Below are 26,756 nucleotides of genomic sequence, written 5' to 3'. Positions count from 1 at the left end.
TATATATATATTTACACACACACAATAAATATATATATTTATCCACACCCTCTTGCTCATCCCCATCATTTTATCCTCCTTCTGAAGGGTGAATGCGTAGATATCAAAGGGAAAGCCTGCAGCGCGGACTACACCAAAGAGATGCCTCGCAGGGGTGGACCTCTACAAAATATATTAAAAAAATAAAGTGAATTTTAAAACATTTACCTTCCACTGAATAAACAATTGAGCCTATAATCCCCCATTTGTAGTTTGGCAAACGCTTTGTGTGTCACCGTGTTTCATTAACAGATTTTGTTTAACTGCACCCCCACATCACGCCAGTGATAGGTTCTATCCGTACGGCCAGTCAGGTGATATTTTCCGCTTCGCCATTTTGTGCTGCTGCGCCGGGTATTTATCGCAAGAGTCGTGACTGTTCCGTTTACACTGCTAGTTAGTTGGTCGGACGGTTCCTGCTGTACTCGGTTCTGCATTATTAGCCCGTGGCCTTCGACAGATTTCGCGAAGTGCGATTTTTTTTGACTCACCAGCGATAATTAATTTTGTATATTTAGTTTATTTTTATAAGTTATTGCGTGAGGAAGAATGTCGGCCCAAAACCCCCAGTACGCTCCGTTCTTCTCGGTGATGGGTGCCTCTGCGGCTATGGTGTTCAGCGGTAATTATCACACGATCATTTTCATATTTGAAATTCGTTCAAATGTTTTCTTCTGCTGCTAAAATAACATATTTTTTGTTTTTGCATAGACGTAGTTCCTAACAAGGTGCGTTAAAATGTCAGCCACGGTGCTCCTGTTAAAGCTCACTAGTAAAAGCCACTGGCTAGCGCTGCTAACGTTAACGTCTCAATGCTAATCTTGAGCTGTCATTTATTCAGCTTTACCTGGGGCATGCAGGGACTTTGGGTTCTTCTCAAGACTACAATATTTAGTTGTTGTTTGTTAGTTAGTATAATTATTAATGCCAGATTCTTCATTTCATTGAAGACTAGTCGAGACTATTTCGCTAGCTGATGACGACTACATAAGTTAGCTTCGACGTTAGCCATGGTCGGTTAACCTATGAGCTTTATCTGAAGTAACGTTAAAGGTACAACACAGGAAGTGACCCTAACAGGCCACGATAGTGAACGTATGATTAAAATAAATGCTCTATTTTCGAAACCATTAAGCTTTATAATGTCTGAATGTGTTTCATTCGTCCCCCACCTCAGCTTCTTCACGTGCTGTGTTTAACAGGAGGATGGTTGGATTAGTTGCCATTTGTATCTTAAATTAATAAATACACGATTAAATACCGTACTAGTGCGCTGAGCGATTAATGGTGCTTTGTAATATTGCATACGAAATGGTGAAATCCTCGAAAGTGAAGATCGTGAACCAGTGACATCAACTTTAATAATTAATTATTGACGTCGTTCTACCTAAACTGCGTCTGTTAAATCGATGTGAGGGCTGCTAATTTAATACAAGTTGGTTACAGTTGAAAGCTACGTTTTCTTACTACGTGAATGACAATTAGAAACTAGGATCAGCTGGTTAACTTCCTTATTGCTCAAAGGAATGATACATGGTCACATGATTATCACATGATGAGACTTCTGACTTGGGGTACTGATTGTCGATGAAATGTTATACCACTCTGGTGTTAAAGTATATGAATATGTGTGTGTATGGATATATGACACATATATACACAGTCAAGTAAAATAAAATCTGTGTAGATCTGAGCGTTTACACTCTTGTTAGTGTTACATACAAAGCAGGAAATGGCACAGACCATGAGCTTATAATTGGTGTTTCTAGTTTTAAGGATTCTTTTAAAGTTCACAATTTGACATTCTCTGATCGATTGTATGCTAACACAAAAATATGTCACAAAAATATCATAAGGAAGACTACTATAATTGGTGCATCTTCTCTGGGTTATCAGCAAGCTACTAATTGTGTTACACAGGCAACCTGAGTTGCTGTAATGCAAGAGCTTTGGCAGAAATGGCATAATTATGCTGACTTACTTTTTTTGTTAGTAAGAGGCATGTTAGTTTTCATAATTTAAAGCCTTAAACTGCAGGAAATTTGCCAACTTTTAAATCCCAGATGTCACCTTCAACTCAAGCTGTCAGGTATTTTGTACATTTTTGAGAGGAAGTTCACATATGGTTGACATTTAAGGGGGAAAAGTCTCCCATGTACTCATTTTTTATGTTGTTCATCCTTATCTGGAAATGAGAAGCAACTGGAAGCCAAAGTCTTATGATAGAGCTAGTTTAATAAGTAACAATAGGAAAGGCTACATGTTGAAGGCCTGTAAGGCTTGCCGTAGCACTAGTCTGTGATGGTGAAGAAGTGACAGCTGGGGAATTAGCTAGTAGGGAGGGGGATCGTGCTGGTACAAAGAAGGGTTGTGATGGTGCTGGGATGAACGGGGATTCTTGATGATTCAGGCTTCAGCTTGAAGTGTGTCATCGAGTCATTGACCTGAAATTGTAGCTTGGTTCTTTTGTGATGTCTCTCACTCTAGTATTAGCACACTAGACGATCATATTAAACTTCATAGTAATTGCAGTAAATCATTTATTCGGAGGTAGATCACACAGCTTTGTAGCATATTGAAAAATACAAATTCACAATCTCAAGTTAATTGGGGGGAAAAGAAAGAATAAGATTTACTAAAATGTCTTACTTTTTGTAATGTTAAAAGTCGGAAGAAAGCAAATATACAGTAGTTAACGATCGTAATCGAGACTGAAGGTGTCAGAAGACGTTGCATTGTACTAGTGGTCTGGTGATGGTCGTGAGGACTCAGTAGCTCAGACCAGGTGACACTCACAAGGTGTCATTATCTGTAGGAACAGGAGCACTCCTCCTTCTTTTGTTGCTGCTGCTCTCTTCCCACCCATTTTCATTGCGTTAACCAATACATTGTAACATTTTCCTCTGCCAGAACACTTAGAAATGATCAGCGTATAAATCTACACTATAGTTCGGCACAACTGATGAACATGTTCATACCACTGTACATTTTTTTTTAAGTCTGACACTAAGTCAAGGTACATGTGGATTCACCCTATTAGTGCCAGTTTTCTTTAATTATACATATTTGTATTTCTAACATGATAGACTAACAAATTTTGTTTCTAGTTCTTTGACCTTTATTTCACATTGTCTTTTTCTTCTCCCTTTCTTGGAGAGCTGTACTAATTTCCGTACAGCATGCAGTTTTGTAAGATGGGTAAACGGTTTTTATCAGCATAGACTAACGGCAATATCTTCCTGATGACATTGGTTCCTTAAAAGCTGCACTTCCTCATTCACCCTGTATTCAGAGTGGACCAATCTGCTGTCTGTTGCGTGGGCATTTTGCATGCAAGATCATTCCCTGCTGGAGGCACCTCCTGCTCTGACGTCGCAAGGCGTCACAAGGGCATCCCATATATCAAATATTCTGCAGGGAGGAAAAAAGAAAAGGGGCAAAAGCTCTTTACCTAAGCTCAGGGGATTAGGATTAAAACCCAGAGGTTGTGCCTCCACACCACTACGGAACCTGCTTCGCCGGCTCCGCTACACATCAGATCATTAATCGTCTGGGTAGAGTGACAGTATTTAAGGATTCTAGTGTTTCTCTGTCGATCCTCATCCATCACACCACAGTGTGGAAATGGATAATATTACTTACAGTCATTTATTACCTGTGCTTTTGGATGGATTGATGAATGAATGGGCAGAGGAAAGGTGTTTCGATCACCGTGGGCTTTTTTGTACTTGCCATCTGCCATCTTCAACAGTTTTTATATTGAACAGCCGCATCGGTTATAATTTGTCAAAATGAAAAGTACGACAATTTCTGCTTTTATTTGTGTTTGCAAAAACGATGCCCTTTTGTACTGGGGCACATCTCTGTAGACGGATGGGAGTGGTTTAACGGCGACTGACTGCATCATTCTGATGATAAAACAGTGCATGTAGCTTTGCAGCATGGCTAGCTGCCATGTGTGCATTTGAAGATTGGCCCTCATCTTGTCAGCCTCCAGATCCATTTGCCAGAAAGCCTCACAGCCAGTCTTGGAGTTGACCAGAGCTACCTCCAGGCTTGTTGTACATGAAAAAGAGAAAAACGGTGCAGCCTCAGGCTGTATACATGAGGCTGCCTGATGGTCTCTCGAGATTTTTTTTCCCAATTAATCATCATCAGTATGTTGGCTATGAACAGCTAAGAAATGATATTGCCAGGCCCTTATTTAACTCCAGTAATATTGCAAGATCTGCATCAGATCATGACTACACATGGGAGGAACAGGTTTTTTGTTGCGGTAGTTGTATTTCATTCACTGTTTTTTTCAGCCATTGTGACATTTGCTCTTAAGTGGCCTTTTAACAAATATATTAGAGGACAGTGGTTGTATTTAACATTAAGATCTCTTAAAAGAGATAACATCTCTAGCTCTTGTAGAATAAATGAAGCATAAATATTTGTTTAATGCTGCAGTAAAGTGCAGTAAGCACGTATGCACTAACGGATGTCAACACGGCCGTCACGTCAGAGCTTTCACTTTCTCTTACTTTCCTGTGGATGAGGAAGCGAACATGCTCACATTAACACAAGTGCTTACACTCGCCTCTCACAATGTCGCTGAACCAGCCTGTCTTTGGCACATGACACAGTGAACTGCTTTGACAGGCTTTTTTGGATATTTAAAAAGACTCCTTGTCACCTGCAAGGTTAGTTGTTAAGTCAAGTTAGTTGTGCGACTCTTTGTTTTCAAGCTGATTTATAACCAGCTGTTCTACACGTTTGTATTATGTTTTCTAATTTTGGAGCAATTCATTTTTTCTCTTCCACGCTGCTCCTGCATTCAGACTCGGTTCTGTGTGACGTAAGCAGGTCTGTGCTTTCTCCTCGGTGTCACAGGCCGATGGAGCTGAACTTGCTGATGGAGCTTTTTGTTCTCCTCCTTCGTTATATTACATTGATGTGGGCTGGAGACGGCACACAGCAGATGTTACAGGAGTGTGAACTGCTAGTCTCTCTGGTCCCCATCCTGTACTGGTACAGTCTCTAGAGACTCTCTGGCCTTCTGCTTCTTTTATCACAGAAACCTAATGATGTTTGCTTCAATCAGAGTGATTTTCAGCTCTGCAGCAGCCCGGCAAGAGTTGATTCTCACATTGCAATGGTTACGTTAGTATGAGATGAGACTGAAAATACACATTTTCGATGACATTACCTGCATGAGGACAAAACATCGTGACCTGTTCTTTCCTTTTGAACACGAAGAATTCCCTAAGTGGAGACATGTTAGATTTTCAGAGGGAACAGAAACCGTAGCAGTTGTGTTGTTGCTTCAGCTCTTATTTCACTTCTGCTTGGTTATTCAGCTTTGTCTTCTGTCAGCTTTTCTCGTCATCTTCACCTCGCCCATTGCAAGTATCGTGTGTACTCCAGTTTGTTTATTTAACTGATCATTTTCTCCATCTTTCCTTCCAGCCTTGGGAGCGGCCTATGGCACATCTAAGAGCGGTACAGGTATTGCTGCCATGTCCGTGATGAGGCCGGAGCTCATCATGAAGTCAATCATCCCCGTGGTCATGGCGGGTATTATAGCCATCTATGGTCTGGTAGTAGCTGTGCTGATTGCCAACCAAATCACAGAGGGACTTGACCTTTACAAGTGAGTTCAGCGGACTGTCACATTTTCACATATTTGAGCCTCATGTATTCTGTTCTAAGCAGCAGTGATATGGCCTTGTGTATTGGGCAATAATTGCACAGATGGTTATATTTGACGTTTTGTGAAAATGCTAAACTGACAAATTTAAATGATAAAAAATTTCAGGCTTAGGCACTGAAGTAGGCATCCCTAAATTCTCTTTTCAGAGGAGTCATTCATAAATTAAGTCCTAGATAATCGTGCATTAAGGAACTGATAATCTTTACAAATGTTCAGGTTCAATGCAAAAAAAAAAATGGCTAGAATGTGTACCGCAAACACGTTTCTACCCATAAGTCGTCTGTTGAGAAGAAAGGAGCACACAATGCTAAACTGCATAAACAAGGAATTTGTTCCTTGTTGTGTGTCTCTTTTGTGATTGCTCATATAAAACACAGCCCCTCAGTAACTGCTTGTCAGGACATGTTACACTGCCTAAAGTATCAGAACAAATCCTGATACCATGTGACTGCAGCATCGTGCTGGTTCTCATCACTACTTGTAATAGATACACAGGTTACCCATGATGCCACTGCCCTGAAAGGAGAAGCAGCTTCTCCTGCCTTAATGTCAATGCAGGATTTTAACACTTTGAATTTAATCTTTAACAAGATTTATGTTCAATATTAGTGTTATTACTTAGTTAATCTAAAGATTGTTAGGTTTGTAATTTAAAAAAAAATTACTTGACTTTGGAGTCCAGAGTGACAAGTTCACAGTGCTTTTTGTCCAACCAAATAGTTCAAACCTCAGAAGTATTCAAAAATTAGCCCAGTAAAGTTAAAGCTAAAAAAAATCCTGGCCACAAACCTTAGTCTAATCATCTAAGAATCTAAATTGAGAATCATTAAGAAACAAAATCGATGTGAAAAATTAAAATGGTTCAAATCAAATTCCTAGTATTACAGGTTCACTACCACAAACTATTAAACATGAGTCGTCCTTTTGAACTCATCAATGTAGTTTTCTCTTAGTCTGCAGCTGAACTGTCGCTCTTGTCCCACGTGATCGAAGTGATTTCCTCTAAACTGGAGTCTCAGTCTAGTGAAGGAACTTGTTTCATAATGCAGTCATGTGACTTTATGACATTTTATGGCTCAGACACAAAATACAACCAGCCTGATCCTTTAAAACCATAAAGCCGCACCTATTTAATAATAAACATGTCCATGACCTGTACTGCCTTCTGACACTGTTGGGTCAGTTTAAAATATTTCTGTAAAACATTTCCCATTGATGTTAACTTAAGCTTATTAAAGGCTCTGATCATAGCTCCACTAATATTAAAGATGCTCTGACCTTCACTTGTTCATGTCTTCTGCATGACTTGAATTGTTAACCCAGATTTCATGTGAACATCAATATGCTAACGGCTGCTCTTACTGTGCGCAGGGCTTTCCTCCACCTGGGAGCTGGGCTGAGCGTAGGCCTGAGTGGGCTGGCAGCAGGCTTTGCGATCGGCATCGTGGGCGACGCAGGCGTGAGGGGAACAGCTCAACAGCCGAGGCTTTTTGTGGGCATGATCCTCATCTTGATCTTCGCCGAGGTCTTGGGTCTCTACGGTCTCATCGTCGCCCTCATTCTCTCCACAAAATAAGCACCCAACATCTCCACTACAAGATATGTCCTTTATGTTGCTGCTGGAGGAAAAAAGTGTAAAATGGGGGGGGGGGAAATCGGAAAGTTTTGTTTCCACGCAAGATGAAAGAAGTGATGGCTGGGGGAAAAAAATGAATTGAAATGGCTCCATAAATATGGTCTTATCTCAACAATGTGTACAGTCGTCCCAATTTGATAGTCAACTTGTAAATGCGCAATGTAGTGATTTGTCTGTCTCGTGTGTGTGTGCGTATGTGTGTATAAAAACAAATGTATGATGAAGATTCCTTTTTTCCCTCCACTTATTTCAGGCTTTGAGGCCGGCTGAGGCAGCTCGGCCTCTGGTCTTAGAGAGCTGACCAAAGGGCCACACAGCTTTTTCTCCTCCCATTGATTTGGGAGTTGACACAATGTCCGCATTAAACTCGAGGATCTATTTGTAAAGAGAAATGTGTATGGACTAAAGATTTTTTTTTTCCACTGATCTTATTTATAAGAAATTGTTCATTAAGCTGTATAGTGCAGCAAAAGTCTTTAATTTCCCCAGGATATATACATATATATATACAGACATACAAATATCTATATAGATAGATTTAATGCACTGTGGGTTAATTGTGATAAGTGGTTGGAATTCCTCTGGATGTAATTCTTGGTTTAATAATTAAGATTGCCTTTAGTATGTGGCTGGTGGAGTGGGAGTTTTGTGTGTAGCTGTATTCTAATCATTACGCAAACATTCTCAAACATCAGTGTTTTTCCTGTAGTACTGCTGTTTGCATTAAAGGTGTGTGTGCCCCGTGTTGGGTCTCACAAGTGTAATTTCCACATTTCATCTCTCCTCATCTTATTCACCCACTCCCCCCCCCACTCCCCGACCCTTTCATCTGTGGCTGTTCTTCATCTCTTCCACATTCCAGACATTAAAATCCTGCATGGGTTTCAGTGTTTTGTTGCTGTTGGAATATGAACCTGACGAGCAGGCTAGTTTCAGAAGATCTAATCCAGATCACAGAGTTTCACGTACGTGTCCTCCAAAAACAAATGTAAAATTCCAAGAAGTAGCCTGCGACGAGAATTCAGTGAGATTAGTGTGCAAGTTTGGCCTAGTTTAATGAGGACTGGTCCAATTTGATCTGGAGTCGGTTTCCTGAAAGTTGTACTGCCGCTGACGCATTTTACTGAAGCGCCGATCTACAATCCTGTATCAAAGTTATCCTGATGTGTCGACGTGAATGTTTTCACAATTGAATTAAAGAAGATTCCAACTTAGATTTGAGTGGCTTCCAGACACACTGAACATAGTGCTTTCCGTTCATTGTGACAGACGTGCAGGCAGCGCGAGTTACCGTTTATTACAAAATCATGTACAAAACAGAGTTAGCTCAGTGACCTTTTTACCAGCATTCATCTCTTCCTTTTTACTGTGTAAGCTGGTGATCTTCACACCGCAACAGCTGGAACTGCAGCACTAACAAGACGGCAGAACAAAAAGCTTGTATTGTACAATAGGCAGACAATTTAAATAACAACAAAAAAAAAACGTATGGAAAAATACATTTAAAAACGACTAGTTATTCTCCATGATGGTGATTTACATTTAACAGGTCAACAATTTTAAGCAAATGAACTCATGGCTCAAGCTGCCTGGAGGCTGTCCAGCAGAGTCTGAGAAATACTGCTAATAGCGCTGAAGGTGGCACTGTCAGGAAAAGCCTGGATGAAGTCTTTGCCCTCCTCTATACTAGCGCTGAGAAGAGGATCCAAGGGCACGGCACCTGAAATGAAAAAGCAAAAGATGAGCACTTATTGCCCCGCTCAGCCCCCCCCTCTCTATGAATAGCCATAATCAGATGGATGATGAGGAGCACTGATCTATCAAATGCACTTCCATTCGGACCTCTGCAGCACTTTGTGGGATACAACTGGCTTCTCACTGCCACAGGGTAAGCTGCATTAGCTGCATCATTACTCACCAGATTGATCCACTCACAGAGCTGATAGCAGCCGAGATAAGCGGTTAAATGATCTATTCATCTGACCAAGAAGTATTGATTAACGTGTATTGTAATGGGGATCGACCATTTTGGCGGCATGCAAGGGACGTAAACGCCTCAGAAATGATGAATGGCGGTCGGGGAGTGGCGTGCGCTCGCAGTGACACCGTGTGGCTGCGAGCTGACACTACAAGCAATTCACTGCCCACCTAGGAAGACGGATCCGGTCAGTTTGGCCAGTTCTTCTCCGCCACCCTTTGAGAATATGTTGCTGCATTCCTGTGAATGAGGATATTTAACACAAGACATACAGTTCTGTCAGACAAATATACTGCACGTCTAAATATTTGTTGTATAAAAGATACTCACAGAGCAGTGTGGGCAAACAAAGCCGCTCATGTTCTCCACAATACCCAGAATCCGCACGCCCGTCTTCTTGCAGAAGGTGATCTCTCTTCTCACGTCTCCTGTTGACACCGCCTGTGGCAACATGAGACCCGGTTTTACTCGGTCAGGGGATTCTTGTTATGGAATATACAGTGAGTATAAAAAAAGTCTCTCGAGTCAAGAAGAAAGAGGCATAATAATTATGCAAACCTATGTTCTGCATGCACACACTTTTGTAATGGGGAAAATGGTCAAGTTTATGTAAAACATCCCTGTCTTCACCTAAAGTGGCTGATTAATCTCTTACGTTACAGTATTTTTCTGACACCTTTGCAGTTTTAAGAGACTCTTTATATACACTTGGGAATTGCAAAATGCGGAAAACTACAGTACAGAGTAACGTCACCTAGCCTCACTGCATAGATGACTAAAAGGGTAATGAGCACACGCCCATATTAGGAGCGTGAAACGTGCTTTATATAGTCTTTTTGCTCCATCTACAGTGTGCACTGCTGGGTCTATAATGTGTACCTGGGGTGTGGTGACCAAAATGGCCCCGTCCACTCTGTGTTTTTTAAGGTTTTCCAGCACGGCCAAGTGCTCATCGGACGTCCCCGGCGGCGTGTCCACCAGCAGCACGTCCAGCTCTCCCCACGCCACGTCGGACACAAACTGGCCAATCAAAGCTGCAGGACAGGAGGTTCAGACACAGAAAACATAGGGAAGTTTGATTTGATTATGTTATTATGATGATATTCCAAAAAAAATATGGAAATAGACAGAAGAGCCAGAACAGAGGGTCATATCAGTTTAAGGCTCATCAGTCGATACCAGCACAGAACTGTCCTGTGGCGTACTATTTATTTAAGTGGAGAATAGCATACCTGTTTTCTTGGGCCCCCTCCACACTACTGCTTCATCTGGATCCTCCATCAGGAAGCCGATGGACATGAGGGCCAGGCTCTTCTGGGCATCGGTGTAGACAGGCACCCAACCGGAGTCACACTGGTGGACATCGGGCCGGCCCACGCTCAGCATGCGGGGGATGCTGGGGCCACAAAGGTCAACGTCCAGGATGCCAACCTGAGGAACACAGAACTTACTGTGAATAAACGCATGCAGCTCCTTTCCTGTCATAAGTTCTTGACAGTAGCGGTGACCCACCTTCTTGCCAGCGTGCCTGAGAGCCAGGGCCAACTCTGTGGTGATGGTGCTCTTTCCCACACCTCCCTTCCCTGACAGAACCAACACAACGTGCCGGACCTGCGCCAAGCTGCCATCTTATATGAGAACGTCACCATGACATCAGCATTAAATACAAGCATGTTCAGTTTAAACGTTAAAGTTATGACACGCTTTATTCAATTTCCGTAGCAAGACATTGAACTGTCAAAATGTCGCAGTTGGAGATGTTACATCACTCGAGTTCACAAGTTCAGCACATGGATGATACAATGCATAACGTTATAACTATGTAATATCAGTTTATTGCTGTAACATATAAGGGGATATATATATATATAAATGCGTTTGTAAGAGCGACGGTTCTTCTCTCCGGAGTTTTAGCATCTGAAAGAGTTTGACAACAAACTTAAGCAGATTTTCATTTAGCTGCTGCTAACCGGTAAGCTACGTTAACTGTCAACTGCCGCGTCTTAGCGTGGAAATCTAAACGCGCGAATGAACAAGCTCCAAATAACCTAGACGGATTCCTCCGTATGCGTCCTCCGTATGAAACTTCGACCTACCGTTCATTTGCTCCATATTTTGGATTTAGGGTTCAAAGAAGCCCACGGCAGCACAGGAGTCCACTACTTCCGGCGTCGTCACTGACCAACAGTGCAATCACACCGCGCGTGATGAGCTTAAGCCCCGCCTCTCTTTGTAAACAACCAATAGACAGCCCGGGCGCTTCACGGTGCATTCAAGAACACCACATACGATCGACCAAAATGTTTATAAGTGCGTTGACTGCTCGACAGCGACGATAACAGCCCGAGATGGCGAAACACTAATGATCGGTTTTAACTTTTACAGAAGAGTGTACAAAACCCTTTTAATATTAGTTTGACTTGCCTGATTATCTTTAAAAGATGATACAAAAGATATTAGAGCGTGCTTCTTTAAAATAATTAGAATTAGGTAAAGAAAATGAGAAAAAAGTAGCACATGATGGTAATTTGGCTTCTTGTCTTATCAGGTTTTATCTGTCCCATGCACCCCAGCTGGGTAAGGTATACTAAGCCTTCTGTTATGTTGTGGATGAAGTTCAAAGTTAAAACAAACAAATAGAAAAAAAATAGTAAGAGATTTTAAACTTGTTCTGCTCGTCTTAATTAGTTTAATCGACACACACTAATATTCTCAGGAATCATTGCTGCTCCTGAGAAACGAACTTAACAGAACAGTCAACACACTCCTCCTCCACATATGTCTTATCCAATAAGCACAAGGTGAGGGCGTGGAGAAGTAATGTTTACCTCCTGTGCTGAGAAGTGGGACAGAGTGCAAACTGCACCTGTCACACAGTCGGATATAGATGCACACTGACAATCAAATGAGCCACTGCAAGACAGGCTACAGGAAAACTACAGTAAGGTAAGAGCATTTAAAATACTACTATGCTACTATCATTCTAGGAGATTTAGGGTACATGACTAACAGAGCAGACTGTAGCGGAGCATTTGTTTAACATACCAGTCGAGAGATTTGTGAGTTCAGCTGACAATATTATCTATAGTGACTTACACTTAGAATTAGAGTCTTGCAGTCTGCACTGGCTTGTCTTGTGATCAGAAGGTGAGATACTAATGCCTGATAACTGAAGGTAAATATGATTTGATTTTCAATACTTCTGTATCTCACACTTCCCTCATACTGCTGTTACAGTCCAGTGGTGACTGCATTCCTATCCACTGCCAAATTGACCGTCAAAGCTACAGTAGCTTGTCCTGACTAGGTCTTCCAGATGATGCCTTTGCAGTATGTAGGGCAAGGACCAATTAAAATGAGACTAACTCCACGCTAGCTAATCTAAATTAATGGCAGTTGGGTCCTGCACCTGTTTGTAAAGCAGTAACCAGCTGCTGTCTTCGGTGCTGGCATTAAGCTGAATTATGCTACCAGGTCGAGGCACGGAGAGTCAGTGAAGAACTGTAACGAGTTTATGTTATGACCGTACATAATACATCTGAAATAGGGAGTAAAGTAATGCTTTGTTATTCAGAAAAAAATAAGTTTTCTTGGGGTGATTTTTTATCAACAGTTCATTCGTAAACAAGTAGACATATCAGACATCACTACTGACACAGCTGATTGGTATTGATTTTTGACTGAAAGTGGTAAACAGCTCAACGAAGAACGATTTTTTTAAAGCAAACATCTAAGTCAGTCCTATTTTTGGACTCATCCATTAAAGGTTTTAGATACGTTGTAGATTTCTCATCAGGCAAAATGAAATGCAAGCCTTTCTGAAAGTAACCTACAGAATAAAAATACTTTGAACCTGATTTCTGGTACACGCTGTGGTTACTGGGTCAGACGTGTCCATCTGAAGATGAGGCTGTGTAACAGACGTGCTGTCATAGCAGGGCTGGGTTTAAAGGCTGAACGTGTGTGTGTATATGTGTGTGTGTGGAAACGCTTCCCGCTGCCAACTGTGGCTTTTGGCGTGGATAGAAATAATCAAGCTAGCACATAAAGGTCTGCAGGTGACCAAAGATGTTTCCTCACGAGTATGTTTTCCACTAGTGCGCACTGCTTTTAAGGTCAGGGAACAGACTGCTGCACTGGCAAAATGCCTACCATGAATGAAGTGCGGTTCACAGCTTTGACTGACCTAATTGCAGACGTCCAAGAAGTTTGTCGGAGTTCGGATTTCTTCTTAGAATTTTAGAGCAAAGTGGGGATAAAAGGATTTTTGAAGCAATGTCATTTTGTCATCTCACTTAAAAAATTGTAATTCAGTTGGAGCTTCCATAATTATTTATACTTATGTTCAGTGATGGCCTCATAAACATATGCCAGCTGCTCATCAGGTGTTGGTTTGGGGTGTCCGCAGAGCTGCCATGCTGAGAAGGGGCAGGAATGGCCGGGCTCGTCATTTGGCCTGGAGCGAAACGCGGCAAGAAGCAGATGCCATGGCAGTGATCCAGACATCAGACAGCAAAGAGTGGGAAGGCCAGGCGGCGTCACAGGTGAGACATTAGGGTTTGCAGGACAAAACAGTGGTTGAAAAAGGAGATGGTTGGGCATTAATACATGATTAAATCCAGTATTTTGGTGAAAGATGATATGACTACCTGGCTACCAGTAGCTTTCCACTGCCCTCTGTCTGTGCGGTGGACGTGATCAGGTCTCCCAAAGGCAAGCACGGGAGGTCCAGTATTTTTGGAAAGGCTTCTCATTTTACTTACTGCCGCACATGACTTGTCTCACCAATAATACTCACAAGCCTTTTAGGGAAAATGTTATGTTAACGAGTCTTTGAAATGTGGCATATTACATATAACGTACTGGTCCTTATATGCCCCGTTAGCTTGTAGAGTGCAAAGTTGCTGAATTGTGATGTTTCCGTACAGACTTGATACTTTTTTACTTACCGCTATCCAAGTCAAAAAAACCCTTCACGGCTGCAATCGACTTACAAGACGCTGATTGTACTGTTTGTTTCAACTAGACGAGTGACTTGGAGTCTGAGGTGGATTACCTGGCCCATTCCCAGGCGGTCTGCGAGGTGGTGGCCTTGCCCAGCACAGCACCGGTGACGGGGGAGTCGTTCTGCCGCTGTGACCAAGAGGAAGAGCTCAACCCCGGCCTCAGTGTCATCAGCGACTGCTTCTGTGGGGAGGAGGATCAGGGTGAGCGAAAGCTGATGAATTACAGGAATACACTGTATGAACACAGCATCATATACCATAAATGGGCACAGGTTCGATACTTAAAGATGTAGCACCCACCTAGACCAGACCAGGCACCCCCACCCCAGAGCAATGACACTCCTTGATGGCATCCCCAAGCAGGATGCAGCCTAAACACACACACACAAACTGTGTAGGACCAACTCAACATGACCTGGTCTACTGTGCCTCAAAAGATGTTTTCATCCATGTGGTAAATTACATCAGATAAGTACAAACAAGGCAAATGCTGCCATGTAATCTGTGAGGCTATACACACGTCATTTGTGCTAAATGCTAATACACGCACTGTATCAAATTAGCATGTTGACATCTTTAATGATCACAAAGTATACCTCAGATAGATGGCAGTACCATTAGATTTGATGGTATTTGGTCAGTAATAAAACATGTATATTTGGATTTAAGAAGCTTAAAAGTGAATAGAATTACGTAATTCAGAGACGGTAGCAATCCAACAAATAGTTGTCAAGATGTCTCCACTCCAAATTACAATTGTTGATGTAAATATAAAGGCATGGGAATCTCCAGAGTCAGCAGGCTTCATAACTAACGCATAACGCATGGATAATGGTAATCCATCCGGTAGCTGTCAAGTTAGGATGATGGTGGTGGACTGGGTGGCCTACAGCTAGCATGGATGTATGTGTAAAACCATCTGTTCTTGTATGGCGTGCTTTCAGGTTTCGAGTGGGTGTGGGATGAGCACTGCAGGTCCTCTGGAGCCTTCCTCAGCTGTGACGACAGGAAGGTGAGCTTTCACTCGGACTATAGCTGTGGCACCGCTGCCATTCGGGGCACCAAGGAGCTCGCGGACGGCCAACACTACTGGGAGGTCAAGATGACGTCCCCTGTCTATGGAACCGATATGGTGCGTATGCCTCTCGAATAACGCTGGAGCTCTTTTGGAAGAAGTTCGTGGCGTCGGTTTGGGCTGAGGGATGTTTAAACGAGGGGCTCGGTTTTCTCTGTGTAGATGGTGGGAATTGGGACGGCAGAGGTGAACCTAGAGAAGTTCAAGTACAGCTTTGGCAGCCTGCTGGGCCACGATGAAGACAGCTGGGGGCTGTCCTACACAGGTTAGAGCTCATCAGACACATTTGTGAGATGTTGTCCTTTTGTTTACCTGTTGTGCAGATCTGGCACATATGTGATAACTCACATATGTGTGTTTAAAGGTCTACTCCAGCACAAAGGGGACAAAGTGAAATTCTCCTCTCGGTTTGGTCAAGGCTCCATCATAGGTCTGCACCTGGATACATGGCACGGCACCCTGACCTTCTACAAGAACCGACACTGCATAGGTTTGAGTTTTCCTGCAACGTAAGCTTATTAGCGTTACGAAGTTCACTTTAGTGATGACCGTCACCTCTCCTGCTCACAGGTGTCGCTGCTACCAGGCTCCAGAACAAGAAGCTCTACCCTATGGTTTGCTCCACAGCAGCCAAGAGCAGTATGAAGGTGATCCGTGCCTGCTACACACCCACCTCCCTGCAGTACCTGTGCTGCACCCAGCTGCGCCAAATGTTGCCCTGTTGCCCAAACGTACTCAGTGCCCTGGAGCTGCCCCCAGGCCTATGCACAATCCTCCACGCACAGCTAGGCTGGGTCTTCAACCTCAACAGCAGCCCTGAAGCCTCAGAGGATTTGCACGAGGAGATGAGTCTGCCTTCCAGCCCCAGCCCCATCCCGAGCCTGGTATCCACACCGAGTGCCTGCGCCTCCCCCAGCCCCTGCACCAGTCCGTTTCCTGACACAGTTTGCCACCCCTGCCCCTGCCAGACGTTACCTCTGAGTCATTCCAGCACCTGCCGCTGTCCTCCGACCCCTCCCAGCAGCGACTACGACAGCTGCTGCTCTGAGCCAGAGGATCATCAGTGCAAAAGATGCCGCTGGACTTAATAATTCACACGATTGAGTTGTCTGATACACAGCTATTCTACCACTGCCATCAACGTCTCCTCTTGTAACAAATGGGATAAAAAAAGAGCTATTTTATCTTCCACGTAATATTTGAAGGGATTGTTGCTTTTCCCCTCCTTTTTAGCATTTTTTTTTTATCAAAATATCTTACATATATAATATGTAAGCGAACAAGAACAAAGGATTGAATGTGTGTACTCTCATTTTAGCCAATCTCAATAACTCAGCTAATACAGCAAGTGTCATGTTTTGATCGTCACCGTCTTTGCGATACTTACTACTGTCCAGGCAGGTTAGACAGAAGAGCACTGGAAGGTTTGTAGTAGTTTCTCCTCAGAGGCAGGACAGGAGCTGCTTTTTGATACTGTAAAACTTTTTGTAAACGTCTTTTGCAATCAGCGTTTGAAATGGATATGAGCAGTGTATTGAGTTGTTGTTGTTGTAAGAGGATTTAATACTCAGCTGTGTATGTTTTTTCTATTTCTATTTATGCTTTTGTTTATGAACTTTCTTACTCAGGCTATTCTATAAAGTAAAACAAAAAATGTTCTTTTGCAAGCTCATTTTTATACAGAAATTCATGCAAAAACACATAACAGAGAGCACCACATTTATACATATATACACACATACATAATATATATTAAATATATTCTATTCTTTGACTCTGTTGCAGCTCAGGTTAGTGTTAATTGAGCTTTACAGTAAAGTGAACATGATACAGTATCAGGGGCATATTTTTAGCATGTAAACATCTTATAAGAAGCCAAGTAGAAACCAGATTCATCCTTCCTGGCTAATATCCATCCACCCAGAGGACACATTAGTCCAGGACAAGTTGGGGGTTCTGGGCTGTGAAGCAGCGGTAGACTCGGGCTGATATCTCTGGTCCTATTCGTCTCTCTTTGCCTTTGCTTTTCACTAGGAGTCCAGCCAGAAGTGCCTTCTTCTCCTCCTCCGACTCCAAGCTCCCATACGCCTAAAAACATTGTGTATTTTACAAACCATTTTTTTTTTGTGAATTATTCTGCACCCAAGCTCCAGAGGACACACTCGGACGTACCTGCAGCAGCAGCTGAGGGGACGGGTAGGATGCAGTCACGGTGGAGGCCACAGCGGGGCTAACTCTGTTCAGCTGTTGGATCTGCCTGGTCCAGACCTCACTCAGCCCGGAGCCGTCTCTCTCCACCCGAGCACCACTGGCCCATGAACCGTCCACGCAGAATGGCAGCTCTGCTCGCTCGGTCAGAAGTCTGCAAGGACGGGCGTTTCATTTGTGAGGGACGTCATTCTATCCTAACTTTTTAAACCGCCACAGGCTTTACGGTTGATTAGATTTGTGGAGAGAATGTCTTTGTGGGTGCATACTTGAAAGGGCGTTTCGACAAAGCCTTGGTGACAGCGCAGATGTGGTCGGTGACGTCGTCCCAGCCACCCAGGAAGACCAGGGAGATATTTTTGTAAAGCTGTAGGTACACAAGAACCTGGAAAGAATTTAGTATTTGTAATTGTTAAAACTTTACCAACATGGAAATCCATCAACCTTCTGAGATATTTAACTGGTGAAATATCTATAAAATGATCACATAAGATCGATGGAGTCTCGCCGTAAACTGACCTCCTCAACGTCCAGATTCTGCATCCCCAGTTTGGATTGTACCGTCTCACCACTGTTACGAAAAATAAACCAGTGATGATTCTCACATGAAAGGGAATAAATCACTACAGAGATTTATAAGGATCATATATCTGGTAAATAAAGCTATATCTGGTAAAGTCAGTGAACACAATATAGGTCCATCTGCCACAGACAGATACACACTGACCTGTAATCTGGCTCAGAGTCCATCACCAGGAGATTTACCACCTTCTTGGCATCCCGGTTGAGACACTCGAGAAGAGGATTAAGAAAAGATCCCGTCTCTGCTTCCTCTCCTTCACTGTCCAACATCTGCAGAGCAAGGAAGTGCAGTCCAACAACTATAGTAGCACGTACTGTAACAAGGCAACCTTAATCTCTCACGAGATCACCCTGATCCTCCTCCCCACAGAGGCACAGAGGCAGAACGTATGTGTGGCTTACTTTTTTCACTGAGATCACAACGTCCATGAAATCATCCAAACCCAGGACCAGAACCACCTGCTCTTCCTCCACAGAGAGCTTTCCATCTTCTCCCTGCTGAAGTCAAAACACATGATTCACAGGACACAGCCTGAATGCAACAGTAGAAACACAGATGCGGTCAGCACACGGTATACAGAAACCTTTAATAATTAAAGTCTGGACTTCAGAAGTGACAGCTGCATACCCGAGGTAAATCTCTGGTCCAGGTGACGCTGTGAGCGAGCAGCTGACTCTCGATGCTAAACCTCCACTCAAAGGCGGTCAGTGTGTCCAGCAAGATGTCTGAGCCATCCTGTTGCAGGAGAGCTAATGGAAAAAAAACAAAAAACATACATACAGATTAACAAATTAGAATGTTCATGCATCATTTGAGTCTCAATTCTTTGTGGCAGGTCATAATCAGGTCTGATGATGCTTTTAAATGGTAGCTCATTTAAGCCTTCTAGGCTGTTGAAACAGGACTAAAATAAATCTTAGTGAGCAGTGGCCTCAGTAGTTCTGCTGGTACTTCAACTTTGTGTTTTTGAGTCCAGACAGTGCTGCAGAGATGTCTCACAAAATTTAATGAAGAGTAAAAAAAGCAAACGAACAGTCAAGCTTAAGATGTTTAAAAGGGTATTTCCACACTATATCAAAATTGAATCATAAATGTATCAAGTGGCATCAATAGCCTTTTGTTATTGTTTGCCATGTGGTCTGGTTGGCGTATGGTTTCAAGATTTCCGACTGCCCTTTAAGGCAGCATGGTTAACCTGGATCTATGCAGACGGTCAGACACTTTAGGCAGTTCTCTGGTCGGAGTCTTTTGAGGTTCTCGGCGGCTTCTCTCCTCCTCTGCTGCTCCTGTCTCCTCTCCTCCTTCTCTTGGGCTCTGGCTGCTCTTTGTCTCTCCCTCTCCTCCTTCTTCTCTTTTGCTTTCTGTCTGTCCGCCTCGATCTCCTCTTTGCTGCGGCGTTTCTTTGCAGGACTTGGCGTGCCAGAGCCACCTGGACGCGGAGGACACAAAGTCTGACCTGACTCCCTCTTTGTCGCCGACACAGGGAGACTTTTGCACTTCTCCTCGGAACTCTGATCTTCTTTTAACTCCGTGCTGCCTGGTGCTGAAGTTGGACTGACCCTATCGCAGTTGTCAGCCTTTCTTTCAGCATCGCTGTCCTCAGACTCAGACACTTCCCACGTTTTTGCTCGACGCAAAATAGACATCGTTTCACATGTTTACGAGATGATTAGACCCGCTTAATGTGTGATTTATAAATCACAAGCAGATCTTAAAAATGTGGAGTTGATCAGAAGCAATGTCTGTGTCCGTGCGATGGTGTCCGCGGAGGAACAAATCGTTCAAAACGCGTTGCATATATTCCATTGTTTTCATTACAGGAATCCTTCACGGTTCAGTTTAACACTTTTATTTTTTTATAATAAAAAAATAAAAATAAAGACGTCCACCACATCGTAGATTAAAAGTCTGTTGTTATAGCAATTTTTCGATGCATTTTTGTTTTGCAATGTGTACTGAATATTTTGCCATTGAGTGCCTCTTTGATGATTGAACATTTTAATACACTCAAATTTGAAGTGAATGGCGATGCAAGCGAAACAGTGATGCACGTATGCATTATTTCTATCCAAATAATATATGTAATAATGTAAAAATATTTTTTTACATTAACATCAAAAGATCTTTGAATCTATGTTAATATATATGAGACCCATTAAAAATATAATTGAAGTGAAAATGGCTTTTTGCTTTTAATTTGTAATAGAAAAGCGACCTGCATTCTGTCCACATGACTGAAATATTACAAATATATTTTATCATTTAATGACCATGTCCGTTTGATTTATTGCAAATACAGTGATGTTTACATTTTCTTTTCGCGGTCCTTAATTTTTTTATTTTTTATTTTATTTTTATTTTTTTTTGTAAAATAGAAATATTACCAAAACCATAAAACTTAAAATCTTTTTTAATTGTTGTATTTCTATCGTGTATGATTTTGGTTGTTCCGCCCAAGTTTCCTGTGAGGAAAGAGGAAGAGTACGAAAGTTCCGGGTCTGCGCAGATCTGTAAACTACACGCTACGTCACTACGTGTATATTTATATGGCAACAGATCCATCCATGTGGCTTTGAGAGCTGCGGTATACCAGCAAACAAGAAGCGCTGCTAACTCTGCTACACACGGCTGCACTAGCCTGTTCATGTCAACAACAACAAAGAATGTGAATTGAAGTTTGACTTTATAGCCAACACAGTTTCCTCGCTATGGGGCAGCCGGCGGAGAAAGGTACGTCTGACTATAGTGTTATTTCTCTTCTACATGTTTTTGCTAAACTTAACAAAAATCTCTGCAAAGCTCGTGGCTCTAAAGAAAACACTTCCCTGAAAAAAAAAACTGGGACACTGGATGACCAGCTCAGCGTTTTATTCTTAAAAAAAAAACCTCATGTGACCCGAGAAGGAAGCTGCCTTATAGTATTTTGTCTGATTTATTACCAAGAAAGTCACGCGGTATATTTTATTTTACCACCTCGAAGCTAATTCAGCTTTTTTCCTCCCGCACAAGCTGTGAATGTTTTAAGGTCATCGTTGGACTTTCCTAAATCACTGGAGCTATTTTCTGAAAGCGTCCGTCTAAAATGTGTTTTAAACAGTTTTAACCTTTGGTAAATAAAAGAAGAATCAAATGTATTTATTTTAGAGGTTTTGGCTTGTTGGTTGAATTTCTTGCACAAATTCTGTCTGAGTTGTTTATTTTCTCTGTATCAGTTTAGTGGTATGGGAGCACCGGAACCTTTAAAGCTATATAGTACTTATTCTGTAGTATTATGTTAACGTAAAGAATAGATATGAAGAGATGTATGGATATTAGATGAAGTTCCACCCGAGTACTAACATAGGCTCACATATATTGCATACTTATACACCGATCAGGCATAACATTATGACCACTGACAGGAAAAGTAAATAATATTGACCACCTTGTGACAATTCAGTGTTAGCATTCATGTGGATGCCACTTAGACATGTACCACCCACCTAGACCAGACCAGACAACCCCAAACCATAGTAATGACACTCCTCGATGGCAGCAGCCATCCCCGGCAGGATACACACAAATTCACTAGATCCCAAACTGATCAGGTATGTGTGGGCCTACACTGACACCACTAACATTCTGTTACCAGACACCACATGACACCCTCAGAAGGCCCATGTCCGTTCTCTGATGAGTCACAACTGTTTTGGAGGCACAACGGAGACCTACACAGGATTAGGAAGCTAGTCATAATGTTATACCTGATCAGTTTATATGTGTATATATATATATATATATATATATATATATATATATATATATATATATATATATATAGTTGGGGCTTCTGTTTCAGTATAAACCAATGTGCTAACATTTCTCTGGAAGTGTTTTTGTATTGTTCACTTCGTTCTTCATGTCGTTGTTCCAGTATATTATCGCTTTGTGGTACTCTTCTTCAACTGTCTGCTGACATTTGGCTCCTACTTCTGCTTTGACATCCCTAGTGTCTTGCAGGATCAGTTTCAAGGGGTAAGTAGTAAGAGGAAGCAGAGCAGGCCGACTTAATGACCTGATCAATGTTAAAGGATCTTTCCACACGAGCAAACAGTAGTTTGGTGTCAAAATTTCAAAGTCTGCGTTTGTGGTGCCGCAGGTAGTGATTTTTACCTCTGCTTTGTCCTCATCTGACAGAACCTGACATGTCCCAATGCAACAGTGATCAATGGGACAGTGGACTGTGTGGTTGGGCTGGGGATGAGCCCTCAGGAGTACAATCTCCTCTATGCCATCTACGCATGGACGTAAGCACATTCTCGCACTGACTCTACCTTATTTATATTGATAATGGCTTATTAGGGAAGAGCTACGATTGATGCTTCCCTCTCTTATCAACAGGAATGCAGTAGTGGTGATCATGGCTGGTTTCCTGATTGACAAATTAGGAAATCGCTGTAAGTCTACGTATACAATATGTACAAAAATGAAAAACAGTTGGATTGCTTTAAAATTATTATTTGCCAATAGACTGAAGGCACTGCCTGATATAGATGTACAGCCTACAAATCAGTATATCTTTTTAAACAAGAGACAAAATAAAGTTATGTTAAATTGCTTTCTCTTTCTCTTTGGTCCTTTTTGCAGTTGGGGTGTTCCTGTTCTCTTTTCTGTGTGTTTTGGGCTCCAGCCTGTTTGCACTAGGCTCCCACTTCAGAGGAACTCCCTACCTGCTGCCACTAATGCTCACAGGCCGTCTTCTGTTTGGATCGGGAAATGGATCTCTGACCAGTAAGGTCATGACACGTGTGATCTTTAAGGTGTCATCTGTACAGAATGCTCCTCAACCACTCTCTCGTCGTCCTCCTGCTCGTCAGTTGTTCAGAACCGCATCACGGCCTTCTGGTTCAAAGGGAAGGAGCTGGCCTTGGCTTTCGGCGTGACCCTGGCCTTCTCTCGCCTGGGCTCAGTCCTGAACTTCTTCTTCACCCAGAGGTTTGAAGAAAACTATGGCATGCAGTGGACACTCTGGGGCGGTAGGTCAGATCCAATAGAAACCTTTACGTTTTAGGTGTACCACTGCTTAAGGAAGAGTTTTTGATACCACCTGGCATGTTGTTGTTTGTTATCAGGTGCACTGTTGTGTGTGCTGGGCTTCGTTTCTGCTGTCATCGTCAGCGCCTTGGACAAGGTTGGAATGAAGCAGCTGGGTCTCGATGGAGCCATTCAAGAGGAGTCCCGCAAAGTGGTATAAACTCTATCCTATCAGACTACAATTACTTTTAAACAGTGCATACACAATGTGCTCTGTAGTGATTGTGTGGATATTATTTGTGTGTTCATAGAGGATTCAAGACGTGAAGCTCCTGTCGCTGAGATACTGGCTGCTGGTTCTTACCATCATGTTCTTTTACAACGGCATCTTTCCCTTCATCGCAGATGCCAGGTATTCCTTTAATAGACTTTGACTCTGTATACATCAGCACATTTGCATTCATGTCAAATTCGTAAATAACCACATTTTAACATATACACTCATATGTTTTCCTTTCCAGCAAGTTCATTCAAGATAAATACAACGACTACAGCCAAAAGCAGGCAGCCTATATCGCAGGGGCGGTTTATGACAGCTCTCTGGTCCTCTCAGCCAGTGTGGGCATTCTCATAGTAAGTACACTCTAAATGTGCTTCGAGTTTCTAATCTGGTCAAAACTCGCCACCTTGATTGTTCTGCTAGTGTAAAGAAGTGACAATATGTTTTGTGTGTATCAGGATTACGTAGGTCTGCGGGGAGTTTTCGCAGTGTCCTGTGCCGTCCTCACGCTGCCTGTGTTTGGACTCCTAGCTTTCACCTTTGTCCCTCCGCTGGTCTCCACCATATGGCTGGGTGTCACCTACTCCTTTGCTGCTGTGAGTTTGCCCCAAACATATACCCTTCCTCCAATCCCGTTTGAGACATTATCATTATTATTATTATATGGTGCATATTTTCTGTTATTATTATTATTAGTCCTTCAACACAGGTGTTGATCTGGCTAACTTAAACTAAAACACCAGAAATATTAACCTTTGTGTGTTTTTAAGATTATTTTTCACCGTGTTTTCAGTTGCTTTGCTAGTATATGTGACATGTCGAACCTTTTTTTTCCTGTGCTGTATTCCAGGCCAGCATGTGGCCATCTATTCCCCTTGTAGTACCTCAGGCGACTTTGGGAACAGCCATGGGCTTGGCCACCTCCATCCAGATGATTGGGATTGGAATCTCTAATCTTGTTGTTGGCCAGATACTGGGGACCAAGTCTAGGTAGTAAAAGCTTATCCGTATTTACTACTAGTTCATGCTTCAGATTAGGCTCTCATTGTAGTGCACTTACAATTCTTTGACTTATCCGTGTGGTTTCTCTTTGTTGTTCAGTGAAACTAAGATTCCGTTGTGGCGTTGGCAGAGGATGATGATCTTCATGTTGGCCAATACCATCAGCTGCATCGTGACCTCAGTGCTGCTTAATATTGTTGATCACAAACAGGTCAGACATCTCTTAGGAACTGCCCCGTGAATTCTCACCGTCTCACACACATTCTCTGTTTGCCAGCTGTTCACAGCAAACGGAGTGCTAATCGAATATTTCCTTTTCTGCAGGGTGGGACCCTGAACAAGACAACAAAGAGGTCAGGGCAGGCAGCGGGAGACTCAGACCGAGAGCCGCTCTATCAGGGGGAGGAAGAACCAAATGAGGATGACGACGACGATGACGATGATGATGATGATGGTGCCATCCGGTCTCATTCTGTCAACTCATGAGTTTTCCCTCTCTCTTTCACCATCTCTATTTTAGTATGTTTCATATTTAGTTGTGTCATATTCAACACAATTTTAAAAGTAATTGTAAAAGCCCTATTTGCACAAATTTCACCTGGGGCCCTCCGGTAATTTGTAATAATCACAGAGGTCATCAATGACCTTAATCCCTTAATTCAAAGTTTGGACAGATGTAAGGGTGCAAAGTTGAAGCGTTGGTGAACTATTCACCCATTTAGATGGATAAAATCATTAAATCAACCATTAATGTGTTCATCGGCAGATTTCCGTATCAGATAAACAGTATCAGAAATATATATTTTTTTATTATCCATTAGTTTGCAAAATAACTGATGTCAAAGATGTCAAAAAGTGTAAATTGTCCTCTGACATGCAGTGAAGCAGAAAGTAGCAGAGACATAACACTCAATAGGAAATTTCAGTAAAACACAGAGTTTGCGTATCCTGTGCGAATGCAGAGAAAACAATAAAAAAAAAATTAAAAAGTTAAAATAAAAATAAATAAAAATCAGATTTCAGACTAGACGGGGTCCGTCGTACACCTGAAACCCACAGAGAAGTTCATTGAATAAAACGAGCCAGTCGAACAGTATTCACACACAGACTCTACAAACAATATATATGGGTGTCATACACGTTGTTTATTAGATGGATCCCATTAGCTCCTGCCTTGGCAACCACTAATCTTCCTGGGGCCTTTAAAGATATTATACATAAGTGTTTTTTTTGTTGTTGTTTTTTTATGAGTAAAAAAAAAAAAAAACGGGTAAAGGGAAAAGTGAAATATCAGCAATTGACTTTACTGCCATAAATGCCTGAGTGGACGTTACTGAGGTTATGAAATCATTTTAATATTGTGTAAAAATACATGTCAGATGATTCTCTTTCAATTGTCACAATGAATAATTTGTAAATTTCCAAACTCTCTTCCGCCCTCTGTTTCATCGTTTTTGTCCAATCTCTGCAATGTTGCAGTGGTTGGTATTCAATAGAAACTAACAAACTTGCATATAACTCACTTTCAGATTTAAATGTACTTTTTTTCTATTAATGTAACAAACACTACCTGTTTAGCATGAGTGTAAAATATTTTATTATTATCTATAATAATAATGTCAGTTCAGGCCTTCCTGGGTGGAGTTTGCATGTTAGCCCTGTGTTCGCGTGGGTTTTCTCCAGGTACTCCGGCTTCCTCCCACCTCCAAAGACATGCTCGTTAGGCTAATTGGTGACTCTAAATTGACCCTAGGTGTGTGTGTGAGTGCGAATGGTTGTAGGTCTCAGTGTTAGCCCTGTGATAGGCTGGCGACTTGTCCAGGGTGTACCCCGCCTCTCGCCTGATGCCAACTGGGATAGGCTCCAGCAACCCCCGCAACCCTAGTGCAGGATTAAGCGGTACGGAAGACGAGAAGAGATGATAATAATGTTGGGAACCTGCAAATATTCTTCTGCTCAGCTCAGGTTATGTATGCAATATCCAGTAGGTGGAGCTCTTTGCCACTGATAAACTCCAGTTCATGTCGTGATTGTAGGATTGTGAAATGATTCTAGGTAGTCAAGGTAACAGTTCTTCTTCATATCACAACCATCCTAATGTCAACAACTGCAGGAATGTGGCCTTCATCATAAAGACAGCAGCATACCAACTATTAACTACTCACAATGAGATACTTGACTTACAGAATAAATTGCCAAATAGTCTGATCCCACAAGCACATGACCTTTTCCCATATGTAA

The 26,756-nt window shown here is 42.3% G+C and overlaps 5 protein-coding genes across 7 annotated transcripts; 3 read left to right on the top strand and 2 right to left on the bottom strand.

The window, feature by feature from the left end:
• Window positions 1-372: 372 nt before the first annotated feature.
• Window positions 373-8,142, top strand: atp6v0cb (ATPase H+ transporting V0 subunit cb). The gene is made up of 3 exons (XM_047608443.1): window positions 373-661; window positions 5,491-5,674; window positions 7,106-8,142. The coding sequence occupies exons 1-3, from the start codon at window positions 589-591 to the stop codon at window positions 7,308-7,310; spliced, it is 462 nt and encodes a 153-aa protein (XP_047464399.1). The 5' UTR covers window positions 373-588; the 3' UTR covers window positions 7,311-8,142.
• A 509-nt stretch (window positions 8,143-8,651) lies between these two features.
• nubp2 (nucleotide binding protein 2 (MinD homolog, E. coli)) lies at window positions 8,652-11,596 on the bottom strand. Its single transcript, XM_047608442.1, has 7 exons — window positions 11,445-11,596; window positions 10,861-10,976; window positions 10,581-10,779; window positions 10,228-10,382; window positions 9,679-9,789; window positions 9,519-9,588; window positions 8,652-9,090 (listed from the first exon to the last, which is right to left on the bottom strand). Exons 1-7 carry the CDS (start codon window positions 11,458-11,460, stop codon window positions 8,951-8,953), a joined length of 807 nt encoding a protein of 268 aa, XP_047464398.1. The 5' UTR covers window positions 11,461-11,596; the 3' UTR covers window positions 8,652-8,950.
• Window positions 11,597-12,083: 487 nt separating this feature from the next.
• On the top strand, window positions 12,084-17,085 carry LOC125022123 (SPRY domain-containing SOCS box protein 3-like). Of its 2 annotated transcripts, none has more exons than XM_047608437.1 (7): window positions 12,084-12,294; window positions 13,757-13,892; window positions 14,375-14,555; window positions 15,299-15,486; window positions 15,592-15,694; window positions 15,794-15,919; window positions 16,000-17,085. In XM_047608437.1, exons 1-7 carry the CDS (start codon window positions 12,236-12,238, stop codon window positions 16,515-16,517), a joined length of 1,311 nt encoding a protein of 436 aa, XP_047464393.1. In that variant the 5' UTR covers window positions 12,084-12,235; the 3' UTR covers window positions 16,518-17,085. The 2 variants fall into 2 exon arrangements, with proteins under 2 accessions (XP_047464393.1, XP_047464394.1); XM_047608438.1 differs by having other exon boundaries at window positions 12,168-12,294; window positions 13,698-13,892.
• Window positions 17,086-17,110: 25 nt separating this feature from the next.
• LOC125022124 (probable crossover junction endonuclease EME2) lies at window positions 17,111-20,003 on the bottom strand. Of its 2 annotated transcripts, none has more exons than XM_047608441.1 (8): window positions 19,416-20,003; window positions 18,848-18,969; window positions 18,622-18,714; window positions 18,365-18,489; window positions 18,157-18,208; window positions 17,907-18,022; window positions 17,602-17,791; window positions 17,111-17,517 (listed from the first exon to the last, which is right to left on the bottom strand). In XM_047608441.1, the coding sequence occupies exons 1-8, from the start codon at window positions 19,864-19,866 to the stop codon at window positions 17,362-17,364; spliced, it is 1,305 nt and encodes a 434-aa protein (XP_047464397.1). In that variant the 5' UTR covers window positions 19,867-20,003; the 3' UTR covers window positions 17,111-17,361. The 2 variants fall into 2 exon arrangements, with proteins under 2 accessions (XP_047464397.1, XP_047464395.1); XM_047608439.1 differs by having other exon boundaries at window positions 17,113-17,517; window positions 18,622-18,717.
• Window positions 20,004-20,784: 781 nt separating this feature from the next.
• Window positions 20,785-25,941, top strand: mfsd1l (major facilitator superfamily domain containing 1-like). Its single transcript, XM_047608244.1, has 13 exons — window positions 20,785-20,950; window positions 22,134-22,234; window positions 22,397-22,506; window positions 22,601-22,656; window positions 22,847-22,990; window positions 23,077-23,235; window positions 23,332-23,447; window positions 23,545-23,645; window positions 23,755-23,866; window positions 23,972-24,109; window positions 24,364-24,503; window positions 24,615-24,726; window positions 24,840-25,941. The coding sequence occupies exons 1-13, from the start codon at window positions 20,929-20,931 to the stop codon at window positions 24,999-25,001; spliced, it is 1,473 nt and encodes a 490-aa protein (XP_047464200.1). The 5' UTR covers window positions 20,785-20,928; the 3' UTR covers window positions 25,002-25,941.
• Window positions 25,942-26,756: the final 815 nt, after the last annotated feature.

The sequence above is a fragment of the Mugil cephalus genome, chromosome 16 (assembly GCF_022458985.1).
Source record: "Mugil cephalus isolate CIBA_MC_2020 chromosome 16, CIBA_Mcephalus_1.1, whole genome shotgun sequence".
Classification (NCBI taxonomy): Eukaryota; Metazoa; Chordata; class Actinopteri; order Mugiliformes; family Mugilidae; genus Mugil; species Mugil cephalus.
The sequence above is the reverse complement of the archived record's forward strand: the minus strand, read 5'-3'. Positions and strand labels throughout refer to the sequence as shown.